At 41.5% G+C, this 13,952-nt stretch overlaps 1 protein-coding gene across 1 annotated transcript in view; it reads left to right on the top strand.

Moving 5' to 3' along the window:
- Positions 1-13,483, top strand: part of kdm7ab (lysine (K)-specific demethylase 7Ab) — a 44,143-nt gene extending 30,660 nt beyond the window's left edge. The window contains exons 7-20 of the mRNA XM_063000101.1: positions 901-1,063; positions 3,252-3,339; positions 3,538-3,644; positions 5,305-5,396; positions 5,566-5,652; positions 7,860-8,096; positions 8,206-8,330; positions 9,070-9,215; positions 9,372-9,469; positions 10,639-10,808; positions 10,926-11,074; positions 11,382-11,449; positions 11,527-11,791; positions 13,240-13,483. Coding sequence (XP_062856171.1) covers positions 901-1,063; positions 3,252-3,339; positions 3,538-3,644; positions 5,305-5,396; positions 5,566-5,652; positions 7,860-8,096; positions 8,206-8,330; positions 9,070-9,215; positions 9,372-9,469; positions 10,639-10,808; positions 10,926-11,074; positions 11,382-11,449; positions 11,527-11,791; positions 13,240-13,328 — 1,884 coding nt within the window. The 3' untranslated portion in view covers positions 13,329-13,483. The remainder of the gene's footprint in view (positions 1-900; positions 1,064-3,251; positions 3,340-3,537; positions 3,645-5,304; positions 5,397-5,565; positions 5,653-7,859; positions 8,097-8,205; positions 8,331-9,069; positions 9,216-9,371; positions 9,470-10,638; positions 10,809-10,925; positions 11,075-11,381; positions 11,450-11,526; positions 11,792-13,239) is intronic.
- The last annotated feature ends 469 nt before the right edge of the window (positions 13,484-13,952 follow it).

The following is a 13,952-nucleotide window of genomic DNA, read 5'->3' as shown; positions in this document are numbered from 1 at the left end:
TGATCAGATTGATTGATATTTAGTTTATTTTGAGCCAACTTTACATTAGACCAGTGTAAGTGAGTTTTTTTTTTTTTACTGAATAATTGTTTAACGAAAAGATTAATGGAGAATACAAAAAGAAAAAACAAAACCTATAAATAAAGTTTTTTTTTTTTTATAACTGCAGATCTAGATTCCTTTTTTGTCCTCATTTTAACATGAATGAACTACGTGTACCAGATTGACTGACTCATTGTTACACCACATTCCACTGGAAGGTCAACGCTGACGAATAAGTGTGATTTTTGCACTTTGTCAGTGCTTTTTCTTGTCATTTGCACCACACCGTGTTGACCGTGGAGAGCTGAACTGCATCTTTATACCTTTCAGTGACAGAGTCTCACAGATAGTCATGATGAGCACAGGAAGCCACAAGTTGAGTGCTATGCAGTCGTAAATCGTTTATCACTAGAGCAGGTGCCTTGTGGTTGCAATTGTACAGTGGCAGCAAAACCCTGTCGACATCCCCCCCATCTGGCACAGTCAACTATGCCTGTTTGGATGCCGGATAGGTCAATAGCACTACCTGGGATTTGAACTTAACGGCTCGAGACCCCAGCGGTCATAGGCCAAGACTGCTGCCTTTTGTTTCTTTGTTTTTAGAAGTCTGTGACTAGAAATGGCGGACATGACAAACCAACAAGTAAATAGTTGCCTTGTAGGTATTTTTATGTTCACTTTACATAACAGGACAACAGCATCCATAATTATTTCTTCATTGAAAAGCAAGATTTTCCAGAATCATAGTAAAAAAAGTGCAGATCCTGAACATCCAGCTGCACCAGGAATTTAAAAGCCATTAAGACGTGACGGATCTTCAATACAATGTTGTTGTGTATTTGTGCTTCATTTAAACAGGGGGAGAAGATTTTTTACTTGATCAAACCCACCCCAACCAACCTGGCTCTGTACGAGGAGTGGAGTTCCTCCCCCAACCAGAGCGAGGTGTTCTTCGGGGAGAAAGTGGACAAGTGCTACAAGTGTGTTGTTCGACCGGGAACCACCCTCTTTATACCTACAGGTGAAACCTTCTGGCTTATTCTAACCACTGCACTTATACTGACCGCACATTCATTAGAGAACCAGACTAGTCATTATGGGCAGATGTAAGTATACAGACAGGGTTGTTTGTCCAGTATGACTGAGATGGTTGGTTGTTTCAAAGTGCTCTGCATTAACCAGTCATTCTAATATAGACACTGCACATTTAGACACTGCTAATATAGACGCTGCACATTTAGACACTGCTAATATAGACGCTGCACATTTAGACACTGCACATTTAGACACTGCTTTTTACTCGATGTGTGCTGTTGGGATGTGTGTGCTAAAAGCATTAGCTTTTACATGTGTGTTGGGGTGATGAGAATGTTTCCAGTAACCCAGTCAGGTTCTGGATATAAGCAAAGTCTCTGCTTCTTACTGGATGCGTGTGCTGTTGGGGGTGGGTTGGGTGTTTGTGTATGTTAGGGTATGTGTTGGGGTAGATGCATGTTTATGTTGGGGTACATGAATGTGTGTGTTATGATGATGATGAGAATGTTCCCAGTACCCCAGCCTTGTGGCTCTAGAGATAAGCGAAGGTGTGGTTTGGGTACCTGGGTATGTGTGTTGGGGTAGATGAATGTGTATGTTGGAATGATAATGTTCTTAATACCCCAGCTTTGTGGTTCTGGAGATGAGTGAAGTCTCTGCTTTTTTCTGGATGAGTGTGTGTTGAGGTTGGGGCTTGAGTAAGTTAATGTGCTGTTAGGGGTGGGTTGGGTGCTTGAGTATGTTAGGTTGTGTGTTTAGGGTAGATGTGTGAATGAGTATATTGGGATGATGAGAATGTTCCCAGTACCGTGCCTTGTGGTTCTGGAGATGAGTGAAGTCTCTGCTTTTCCGCTTAAATCTGAGCAGCTGGCTTTGATGGCGGCTCCACATGACGGCTCGGCGTGATTTGTGTTTTTCTCACTGGGTTCTCACACTAGCCACCTCCTCTGCTCGCACTCATATTTAAAACATTTTGACCTGCAATGACTCACACACAGCGCACACACTCGTTTCAAACTCAAACCAGCCAGAGCAGATCCCTTTAGATCAGCTACATTCATCTTACATCAGACAGGGGTTGAGTTTTCGATCAAATAAACTGAGCTGTCTTCAAATTCACACATACTGCAGAGCATCTCTTTCAGTGTTTATTGTTCCATGTATGGGATTACATGGTCAGGATTGATTTCAAAAGGGGAAGGCAATTAGGTTTAAGACTAGTTCAGCTCCCTGCAGGCTGTGAGTGGCTTACAGCTGGAAACGTATGGACAGCTGCAGTTCATCCAGCAGACCAGCTGTTTGGGTGTTGACGTTTGGGCTGTAGTTAGTGTGTGTGTGGGTGTGTGTGGGTGTGTGTGGGTGTGTGTGTGTGTGTGTGTGTGGGTGTGTGTGTGTGTGTGGGTGTGTGTGTGTGGGTGCTGTTGGGGGTGGGCTGGGTGCGGGCTGGGTGCATGCATATTTTAGGGTACGTGTGTCAGGGTAGGTGCATTTGTGTTGGGGTTCAGGAATTTGTGTAATAGAATGTGTGTGTTGGGATGCATGTCTGTGTGTTGTGATGTGTGTATGTATTTACTGGGGTGTGTGTGTTGGGACACGCGTTGAGGTGTGTTGGGATGCATGCATGTGTTTTGATGTGCGGACGTGTTTCTTGGGATGCATTTGCGCCTGTGTTGATGTGTGTTGTATGTGTTTGTGTGTGTTGAGATGCATGCGTGTGTGTTGGGATGTTTGTGTGTTTAGATGTGTGTGTTTGGATGAATGCATGTATGTCTATGTGTTAATGTGTAAGTGGGCTGGTCGATAGCACAGCTAGGCAGTTGTAGCCTAGCTGTTAAGGTACTGGACTAGTTAAAAGAAGGTCGCTGGTTTAAGCCCCACAACTGCCAGGTTGCTGCTGTTGGGCTCCTGAGTAGGGCCCTTAACCCTTAATTTCTCAGACTGTATACTGTCACAGTACTGTAAGTTGCTTTGGATAAAGGCATCTGCTAAATACCAAAAATGTAAATGATTCATTGTGTGTGTGTGTGTACGTGTGTGTACGTGTGTGTGTGTGTGTGTGTTGGGATGTGTTGGGATGTGTGTGTGTTTATGTAGGAATGAATGCATGTATGTGGATGTGTTGGGATGTGTGTGTGAGTGTGTGTTAGCCACTAATGTGTTTTAACTCTGTACAGGATGGATTCATGGCGTTTTGACCTCTGAGGATAGCATGGCATTTGGAGGGAACTTCCTCCATAACCTAAACATCGGCATGCAGCTGAGGTCAGGAATGTCATTTAAAGTCTATTTAGTTCATTTTAAAAGGACATTAAAAGCAAAAGTGTTGATACGAGTCAAAATGTAAACAATAACTAATTAGAAACCACTAATCTCACCCAGTCATTAAGTGTTATAATGTATAGAAACAGATGATTGTAGTCGTATGGTTTAGGTTCTCATGTTCCTCCTATCGTCTCTCAGGTGTTACGAGATGGAACGGCGACTGAAGACTCCCGACCTCTTTAAGTTTCCTTATTTTGAGGCCATATGCTGGTATGTGGCCAAGAACCTACTGGAGACCCTGAAAGGTTTGTAACATTAGAATAACTTGAAAGTGATTCGATGCCATGCTGTGGACCTCACAAATCCAGAATTTTTTCTTAAAACATTGTTTGCCTCTCCGCCACATAAAATCAGTTTAAAGATCTGTGTATTTACACTGGTGGAGACACCAGCATAAATGCTCAAAAAATGTTGGTGATTCAACATCATGCATACGATACTATATGGACCTCCAGTTGATTTAAGGTGTAGTATTGGTTGCAGCACATTGTGGCGCCTTTTCCCCCTTTCGCCCAATGTAGATACCTGCGTAGTTTAGCCAACCGCTTCTATTCACCTACATAAGGTGGCTTCTTCAAGACTCACACACTGAGCTCCATTATTTTTTTCTCATTTACTTTCATTATTACTAAGTAAAGTTGGGCGGCGAAGTGGGTAGCACTGTCGACTCACAGCGAGAAGGTCCTGGGTTCGATCCCGAGGTATGGGGCGGTCCGGGTCCTTTCTATGTGGAGTGTGCAAGTTCTCCCCGTGTCCGTGTGGGTTTCCTCCGGGTGCTCCGGTTTTCTCCCACAGTCCAAAGACATGCAAGGGAGGTGAATTGGAGACACTAACTTGTCCAAGACTGTGTTCAGTATAACCTTGTGAACTGATGAATCTTGTGTAATGAGTAACTACCGTTCCTGTCATGAATGTAACCAAAGTGTAAAACATGACGTTAAAATCCTAATAAACAAACAAACTTAGCCACTCAAAAAATAAGGAAGCATAGCTGACTCTTATTTAAAAGTATTTAGCTTGGATGTTGCTTTAGAAAAACTCTGGCTAGCTTTCTCTAAATGAGACTTAATGACAGTTATTGGAAAAGTTGGCTCCTCTAAAAAGAGCTATCCAGTGTGGCTTCACTCAAAAAAAAGTTTTTATTCCACAATTCATGTAAATTACCTTCAGTTAATAAGACATTTTAAATGAAAGGGCGATCTGTTCCTTGGTTTTTCTTGCCCCTCACCCAATGAATTGATCCCACAGTGACCCTGACCAGAATAAAGCAGTGGTAAAACTGACAGTGAATGAGCATAAACTGGTGTATTGTAGGCATTGTATACAAAAAAATTCTAGGCACCCAGGTGGCACAGCGGGATATTCCACTAGCACACCAGCGCCGAATCTCGGCTCTGCTACCAGTCGGCTGGGCGCCATCTAGCGGGCACAATTTTCTGCTGGGTGGGGAAATGACCAGACCAAGTGAGGGGGGTCTTCAAACGCTGTGTAAGGACCCTGGTTAGCAGACTGAGAAGGGGTCTGCTATGACTGCACATGCGTCGGAGGGCACGTGAGCCGCAAATATATACCCTCCTCGAACATAGTCGGGATCCACAGCAGCGGATGACAAATTGACTACGCTACATCGGGAGAAAAGGGAGAAAATGCATAAATAAATAGATTTTTTTTCCCAAACCACATAAGTGAGCATCTGTTATCCACTATTGGTTGTGCACTAATTACTATTTAGGAGCATTAGGAGTCAAACCAAAATCATTCATGTGAGTCTCCAGACTGTCTTGCTAGCGATAACTCTATCTCCATAACACTGCTAATAAAGTGTTGTTCCACATTTCTTGTACTTCTGTTATAAAATACTACACACTTCAGTAATCAGGTCTGTTTTTTACTTGTCTTTATCAGAGCTACGAGAAGATAACTGTTTGCCTCCTGATTACTTGGTGAAGGGAGTAAAAGCTTTGATTACTGCGCTGAAGAACTGGCTAAGGAGAGAGGTACTATGCCAGCCCTTTTCTGACTGACAAGATTGGTCTACAACCTCTGACATCAGACTTGATTTATGTTCTTGTTCTCCTGGGGATTTGCTCCCAAGCTCCTTTGCCTTAAAGAGCATGGCTAAAGAACTGGCTGATGATATCTGGTGTTCACTCTGTTCTTCTCCAGGTCACCGAGCCTGCCAGTGAGGTCCCTGATCATATCAGACCCAACCTGCTTGTTAAAGAGCTCACCAAGGAAATACGCCACCTAGAGGTACTTTTTGGTACTCTTAGTAATTAATATAGCTGGATTAAAATGTAACGTGGAAGCAATTTAGACTGCCAGTTTCTAAACCAATCCATCCAATAAAACTGCTGCTGATAAACCCTGTGCTGCTTCAAAAGATTAAGAACAAAAACATATTTTTTAACTTGTCTGATTTTTCATGGTGTATTATGCAATCCAGCTGTTATGTAATCACTAGTGGAAGTTTCCAAGCTTTACTTTTTGGCATTTCATCACTTCAAGTCTATACGCAGCAGACTTTGACATAAACAGAAGTTGGATTGATCACTCTTCACTCTTTATTATGATATACACCAATCAGCCATAACATTAAAACCACCTCCTTGTTTCTACACTTACTGTCCATTTTATCAGCTCCACTTACCATATAGAAGCACTTTGTAGTTCTACAATTACTGACTGTAGTTTATCTATTTCTCTACATCCTTTTTTTTTAGCCCGATTTCATCCTGTTTTATATTGGTCAGGACCCCCACAGGACCACTACAGAGCAGGTATTATTTAGGTGGTGGATCATTCTCAGTACTGCAGTGACACTGACATGGTGGTGGTGTGTTAGTGTGTGTTGTGCTGGTATGAGTGGATCAGACACTGCAGTGCTGCTGGACTTTATAAATACCGTGTCCACTCACTGTCCACTCTATTAGACACTCCTACCTAGTTGGTCCACCTTGTAGATGTAAAGTCAGAGACGATCACTCATCTATTGCTGCTGTTTGAGTTGGTCATCTTCTAGACCTTCATCAGTGCTCACAGGACGCTGCACATGTGGCGCTGTTGGCTGGATATTTTTGGTTGGTGGACTATTCTCAGTCCAGCAGTGACAGTGAGGTGTTTATAAACTCCATCAGTATTGCTGTGTCTTATCTACTCATACCAGCACAACACACACTAACACACCACCACCATGTCAGTGTCACTGCAGTGCTGAGAATGACCCACCACCCAAATAATACCTGCTCTGTGGTGGTCCTGGGAGAGTCCTGACCATTGAAGAACAGCATGAAGGGGGGCTAACAAAGCATGCAGAGAAACAGATGGACTACAGTCAGTAATTGTAGAACTACAAAGTGCTTGTATATGGTAAGTGGAGCTGATAAAATGGACAGGGAGTGTAGACACAAGGAGGTGGTTTTAATGTTATGGCTCAAAAGAAGTTTTTGTCCAAAAACAAGTCTAATTCTGCTTGTTTTGATTTTCAGTAAAAACTGAATTGATTCCTGAGTTAATAAAAAAATATATATATATACTTGGGAGGTGTCCAAGTTTCCCCTTGATTGGCGACTACATGACTAGTTAATAGCCCAGCTATTATTAACAGCCAGCAGAAGGAAGAAAGCTGACAACTGGCTTATAGAAATGAATTAAATGTATTAGGGGTGCGTCTTCTTGTCCTTTTGGCTACTCCAGTTACTACTCCATACCTCGGAATATTTGATTTAGAACAGTTTTTATGCCGGGTGCCTTTTTGATGCAACTGGGACTAGCACAAACAGTGCACTGATATGTGTCCCTCCAATGGCTTGGTTTTGGCAATGAAATTTCACCTCTCATAAGCCCCAGAGCCTACAAAACCTCAACTGGTATACAACTGGTCAGAGTTGCGGAATTTCCGATTTTACCAGGAAACACTAGACTCAAAGCAGGAACACCCTGGTCTGGTCCTCAGTCAATTGCAGGGCTTCAGCCACCCCAGCCCCAGACATAGCCAATCATGTCTGTTTAGAAGCCAGACTGGTTGATAAGTAGTGGTTTAGCATGTTGCCTGCCATGTCACATAAGCATCAGAGGGGTTACAAATTAGGGTTACATAATTATTTATGCCAGCTTATTATTGGTGGAAAATGTCTAACAGACCACAAAAATTGGTTTTAAGGAAATGTTCACCATACAAATACACCTTGGTCAAAATCAGCTGTTTATATGGTTCTGCTGCTGGACACTTAGTTTTCAGGGGTGTTGATTGTGCAGTAGTTTTAAGGTCTTTAGGATCTAGGATTTAGTAGTAGGATCTTCTGAAATTAGAATTTATATTTTATTAGACAAAGCAAACTAAATTTACAAATACATTAACAAATGTTGTAAAGACAAAACGACAACACTGAACAAAGAATATTTGATTGAATCTTTAGCTATGGGATTAATCATCTGATAAACTTTCTCATGTCCTGTAGGAAGATCAGAGCACAAATAATGGACACAAGCCTGTCAAATCTCAGGCCACCATAACATGTCCATCCACGAGGTTATCACAGGATAGAGTGTCCCATCCCCGCAAGAACGGCAGACGTCTTCGGCACCACCATCACCACCACCACTCTGAAGGCCCTAAACTGCCTTCTAACCTGGATATTTTTGATCAGCACACTCAGGAGGTTCTGAAAAAGCTGGAGATGGGCCCTATTGAGGATGTAGGTGTCACAGAGTCATAAAACGCAACAGTAGTGTACAGTAATGCTGTGTTAGCTTTTAGCAATTTTATTATTAATAATTATTATCTTTTCTCTCTTTTCTGTTTAGGATTCAGGTTTCAGTCTAAAAGTGAACGCTAAGTTTAACATGGTGTCCACAGCCTCAGCTGCTGCTGCTGGGAGTAAACTGGACAACCACCTGCACCTGGTTCTGTGTAACGGTCGTATCGTTAGGTAAGGAGGCAAATACAGGCTAATTATTCACATCAGTTAAGAATGTTTTAAAAGAGATGTGGTTCCATTTAAATCCTCACTATCAGGAGATTGACATTTTAAAATATGGTCCGTGTTCTCCTCTGGCCAGGGACCCACACAAACACAACTGACAGTTTAAGGGAAGGAAGAATGGATGGTAATCTTCCTACTGTAAAATATCCGGGACTGTTCCAGACACGAATTGGGAATGGTGGGGAGCTTAGTGTGGCTCTATGTACATGATACGGCTCTGGGCGGGAACTCAACACTGGCTGGTGATAATAAGCGGCCACAGATTGGACGTGTGTCCTAACCGCTGAAAGTTATGTTTTTGTTTATGGCTTTTACTTACAAATATGACCCCGTACAATGCAAGTAATTGAGGGGCCCAACAGTGGCAACTTGACTGGGATTAAACCAGCAAACCAACGACCCTCTGACCACTAGTCCAGTATCCTAACCACTAGGCTACCACTGTAACAATTACTGTATAACATGGCATTTCAGACACTTCTCGAAGCAGAGGCTCCGTCCCAAACCTCAATTTAATGTAGCGCTGCAAATCATGAGTGCTCATAACTGTAACATTAATAATAAATGTGGCATATATAGAAATGCATAAAACAGTCGTCAACAAAAATTATTCAGATACGTTGCCCATGTTGCCAGTTTTTAGACACCTGCCTTGTAACTACATTTTCCTCTGGTGTTTGTGCAGAGATGAGAGGTTGCATGTTCAGGAAATGAATGATGCAGCCAAGGAAAGTCTGAGGTGTTCAGTAAAGGTTAAGACAGATGTAAATGTGGAAGACCAGGAGAAACAGGCCTTTACAACACACCATGAGAAGCTTGGTCATCTCACAGGTGAGATCTACTGCAATTTAATCTACTGTCATTTCTTTCTGAAAAACTTCATACTGAACTTCATACGTTTCTTCATACTGGACTGTCAGCTTTAGGTGCTTTAATATGGCTGTCACTTAGCATGCTGGTGTCTCTTGTTTTTTTGTTTTTTTATAGAGGTTCATAAGAAAGAGAGTCCAGAGCTCAGAAATGGGAAATCAGGATGTGCAGATGCTTCATTAGACTCGGATTCAGAGGATGATTGTGTTACACAGGTATGCTGTTCTATCTTTCACCTGTATTGTTTTGAAATTAGTTTTAGCAGTGGTTCTTAACCTTTTTCCAGCTGTGCTGGAGCATTTGCCAAAAGACACCTTGAGACTATGCATTTGTTTCTGAAAATAAAACCGAAACAGTAATACATTTTCACACAACCTATAAGTTAAGAATACTCCTGTTAAACCTAACGCCCTAACATTACCAAATAACTCTAACCAACATTGCCATGTATGTTACTTATAAGTGTAAACATGGTGTTAAAAATGTCAAATAAATATCCGATTCCTTTTCTTTTTAAACACCATTTATGCTAGTTTGTGTGCTTCACGCAACACTCTTGTAATACTTCATATGGTTTTGTAAAGAAAACACAATGTTTGGCTATTTATTTCAAGCCTTTACGTAGTCATACACTGAGCAAAGCGCTGTCATTGCTTTTTGGAGGATAAAATGAAAGCAAACAATTGTCGAACTGTTGATTTTTAGAATTTTAATTCATTTTATTATGTCAACAACGTCATAATATTTTTGACGGCACCCCTTATGAAGCCAAGCGTCACTCCATTTGAAGAAAGCTGCTTAATTTTATTAGTTTGTCAGTTAAGTAAGTTAATCTCAGTCACATGCTTCTGTATTTTCCCCTTTTTCTCCCAATCGAGTCATTTCCAACTCCCAATTGTGAATCCGTTGCCACTTGTACAATATCCAACCTAATCAATTACCTGGATTACCACATACCCGCTCCAACACTCTCTGGCTGCTTCTTATCACCTGTTGGGTGTTTAGTTCCCACAAGAGTCGTAACATGTATAGAGAACCAAGCTAAGCTGCATGTCACCCCCTCCCTCCTTGTCCTGTTTCAGCAGTTCTATAAACCAGCATTAGTCTTTTTTTTATTAGGTTATGAATGATTACACATTAAGTACTTTGCAACCTTGTGCATGAAGCTGTTTGCTTTTTTTGTAATTCGCTTTGGTTAAAAGCATCTGCCATATGACTGTCAAATACAGTATAAGCACTACGTGTCACCAAAACTAGCTGTACGTTTCTTTAAATTGTGCCATAACTCCAGAAACGTTTATCTATTATTTTAAGGTGGTATGGGGGTCATTTTAAATGATTCACCTTGTACTAAGTTGTAAGTTCTTACGTTTGTACTCCAAAGAAAAAGCAGCGGTCATCTGGAGAAACCTCTGATAGTTTCTCAAGTGAGGAAGAGGACAAGGAGGTGGTAAGAAAGAAAGAAGTCTCACCTAAGAATTCACCCAAGAGCAGCTCCAGCAGAATATTGAATTCTTTCCAGCAGCTGGATCACAACAGCAAGCATTCTGAAAGGTCAGCAGAGGTTTAATTCCTTCATTTATTTTTCTTTCTCAGTTTATTTTTCTTTTCCACAAGTGATGAAATCTCAGTCATGCTCATGTGTGATACTGTAAATCTAAAACTGTGCAGAGAACACCTCAGCTCCCCCAGTGCAGAGGATGATGCTATTCAGGGGATGCTGACTATGGCAGGGCTGATGTATCCTCACTCATCAGAGGAGGCCACTCATTCCCAGGAGTCCTGGTGGTCCAGCACCGGCCAGCCTTCCCCAGACTACAGTAAGTTAATACACTTGGGGTCTGTTGAACAGCCTTTTTTTTTCGGGAGCACACGTAGGATGATTAAAAATGCGTCTATGTAGAGAGCTTACTAGGTTTCCGGACAGACCCATGAAGTCACCTACCCAGAGCCCAGTGAAATTAGGCACCTGTTCTAAAGGTAGCATAAAACATGCTTAAGAATCAGAGATGTATGCAATATGTCTCCTACCCCAGGACCAGTCATTACAAATTTCAGCCTATCGTCTCCATATGACATTACGGTACAGTGTCTTCGCCCTCTTGACCTCACTTTTCTGTTTCTTAGATGGAAAGGAACCAGTGTCAGGGGACGAGAACCCAGATTCAGACAGCAATTCCACAATCAGCAGTCAGGTACAAAATCAAATCATTTCTGTAAATATTAATGCTGGTCTAATGGATCTTTCTAACACATGTTGTTTATGGATTAGGATGAGCGGAGGGGTCTAAAGCACCACAGCAAGGACAACTGGACTGAGCTGAGCCAGAGGTTTCAGGAGAGACAGAGCTTTATGGACAGTCAAGGCAGTGGCAGCAACAGCAGTGAGGGCTGGGGCAGCCACTCACTTTCTCCTGAGGCTGGAGAAAGTCTTGAATCACACTACCAATACTGCGAGACCTCTCTTTCCCCACCACTTCATCCATCAAATAGGCCTGCCACCAACCCTCCACCAATCAGCAACCAGGCCACCAAAGGTACCCAGGCAGTCGTTTTTTCTTTACCAGTCAAAAGCAATATCATATAGTCATATCAGCCGAATATTGTCATTGTTGAGAAGGAAATCAGACAAGAAGTCATTCATTCATCACAGTTTTTGGTAAGTTTGGTGCCACCACAGTGGGTGGAAAGGCAGGAATACATCCTAAACTGAAACCAATTTATAACGGGCATCTTACACCTACCCATTTAACATTTTATCAAAAGCTGGAACAGTACTCAAACTCTTCATAAATAGAGCACACATGTGAAGATAGACAAAACAAAAACAGAACAAGAAAGACTATGACTTAAAAAATTGTTTTTATAATAATTCAATGATCCCGCCATGAATGTAACCAATAAGTTGATGTGGCGTTAAACCAATAAATAAACAAACCAACATTTTTACCAAAATTTTGCTAACCCACTGAATGTTTTGGGGCGTATAAGAGTTGCTAATCCACCTTCTGAATGTTTTAGGGAGTATAACAGAAGCAGAGTACCCAGAATACAGAGGGCGTGATGTGTGTCGGGCAAGCAAAGAGTAGGAGTAAAGGGGAGCGAGCTTGGGTGGTGCAGTTGTATAACGAGCTAGGACACCTGGTGCATGGTGTTCAAACTTGCTGGGCATCCAAATCCTGCCAATTACCCATCACGATTAAACACATACTAACTGAGTGCCCTAAATACCAAAGGGAAATACAAAAATTCTCAATAAATGGAAGAGTGAAAGACATTTTTAACCTTGGAAAAGCAGATACACTTTTGAACTTCATTACAATCACTAAATTAGCAATACACATATAATATCAGAGACTACCTAACAGATACAAAGCACCCACTTAAACCTTTCCTGCTGTGAATGTAACTCACAAGAGTAAACACAGCGTCAAAAGGATTCTGTTCTGCTGCCCTTGTGATGCATAATCTCCCTGACTGTTACCAGAGCTTGTGCATGTGGATGGGTAGTTACACTGTAGCTTCTCTGTATGTGATATGGCTATGTGTGGCAACCCAACACTGGCAGGTGATAAGAAGCAGTCGCAGGTTCGACATGTCGGAGGGGATGTGTGGTGATCTGGCTCTACTTGATCAAAGGGGGTTGTGCAAGCGGTAGTGGATTCACAATTGGGGTTTGGAAATGACTTAAGGACTTAAGTTTAATAGTAAAATTTAGCTGGCTTTATGTGATTTATTGATTTCGGCGGTGACCATAGTCCAATTTAAGTTATAAGGGAATCTAAATGTCAGAAATCTATTTATACGTTCACTCAAGGTTATTCTGGCTTTTTAACAAAACAATGCTAGGATATTTAATTTTCTGTTGTAATAAAGCCCTTGGATAGGTAGATAGATGATAGATAAGCAGATGACTAATGTGTAGACGTTAGCTTCTCAGTGTTGTACTTTGTTTTTAACTCTCTTTATTTTCCCTCTGTTCCAGGGAAACGGCCAAAGAAAGGCATGGCCACAGCAAAACAACGACTGGGGAAGATTCTCAAACTCAACAGACATAAACAGTTCTTCGTGTAGCACAAAAGCGTTCTCTACCTGTGTGCACAAGTTGGGAAAACAGACTTTCATGATCTGTAAGGTGACAGGGTATTTATATAAAGCACAGTTCTAAACACTGAATGCATCAAAATCATGGTGATTTTAAACACCACATACAGTTTCTTCTAGTGACCTGGATTTTTTTATTTTAATTTTTTATTTTAATTATTTTTTTGGATGTTACATATTTTAACCAAAACAAGCTTTACTCGTATTAAATCCTCATCAGCATTGAAAATTTAACACGTTCCAACTACACCGATTTGAAAAGGAAATCCTGGATATAGTTGGATCTGAATTAGCCATGGTGTTACATTTAACATTTTGTGCTATTGTGTCCAACTGAAAGTTTTCCAGCAACATCCAGCCTGCATCACACCAGACCTTTCTCTGGTGAAGCTGTGACTTTATCAGATGTGGTGTAAGAATTAAACTGATTTTTTTTTATTACACGGTGCTTGATAAGGCCAGTCGCTGGAGGCTGGAGGCTCAGCGATGATCCTTTTCTTCTTTTTTCCTCTCCTTCCTCAATTAACATGACTGGAAAACACTTGTGTACTCAAAAATTTTGCCTCTTTGTCCTCGGGAAGGTCAGCAATCAGG

The sequence above is a fragment of the Trichomycterus rosablanca genome, chromosome 8 (genome assembly GCF_030014385.1).
Source record: "Trichomycterus rosablanca isolate fTriRos1 chromosome 8, fTriRos1.hap1, whole genome shotgun sequence".
In the NCBI taxonomy this organism is placed as follows: domain Eukaryota; kingdom Metazoa; phylum Chordata; class Actinopteri; order Siluriformes; family Trichomycteridae; genus Trichomycterus; species Trichomycterus rosablanca.
This window is presented reverse-complemented; position numbering and strand designations above follow the sequence as displayed.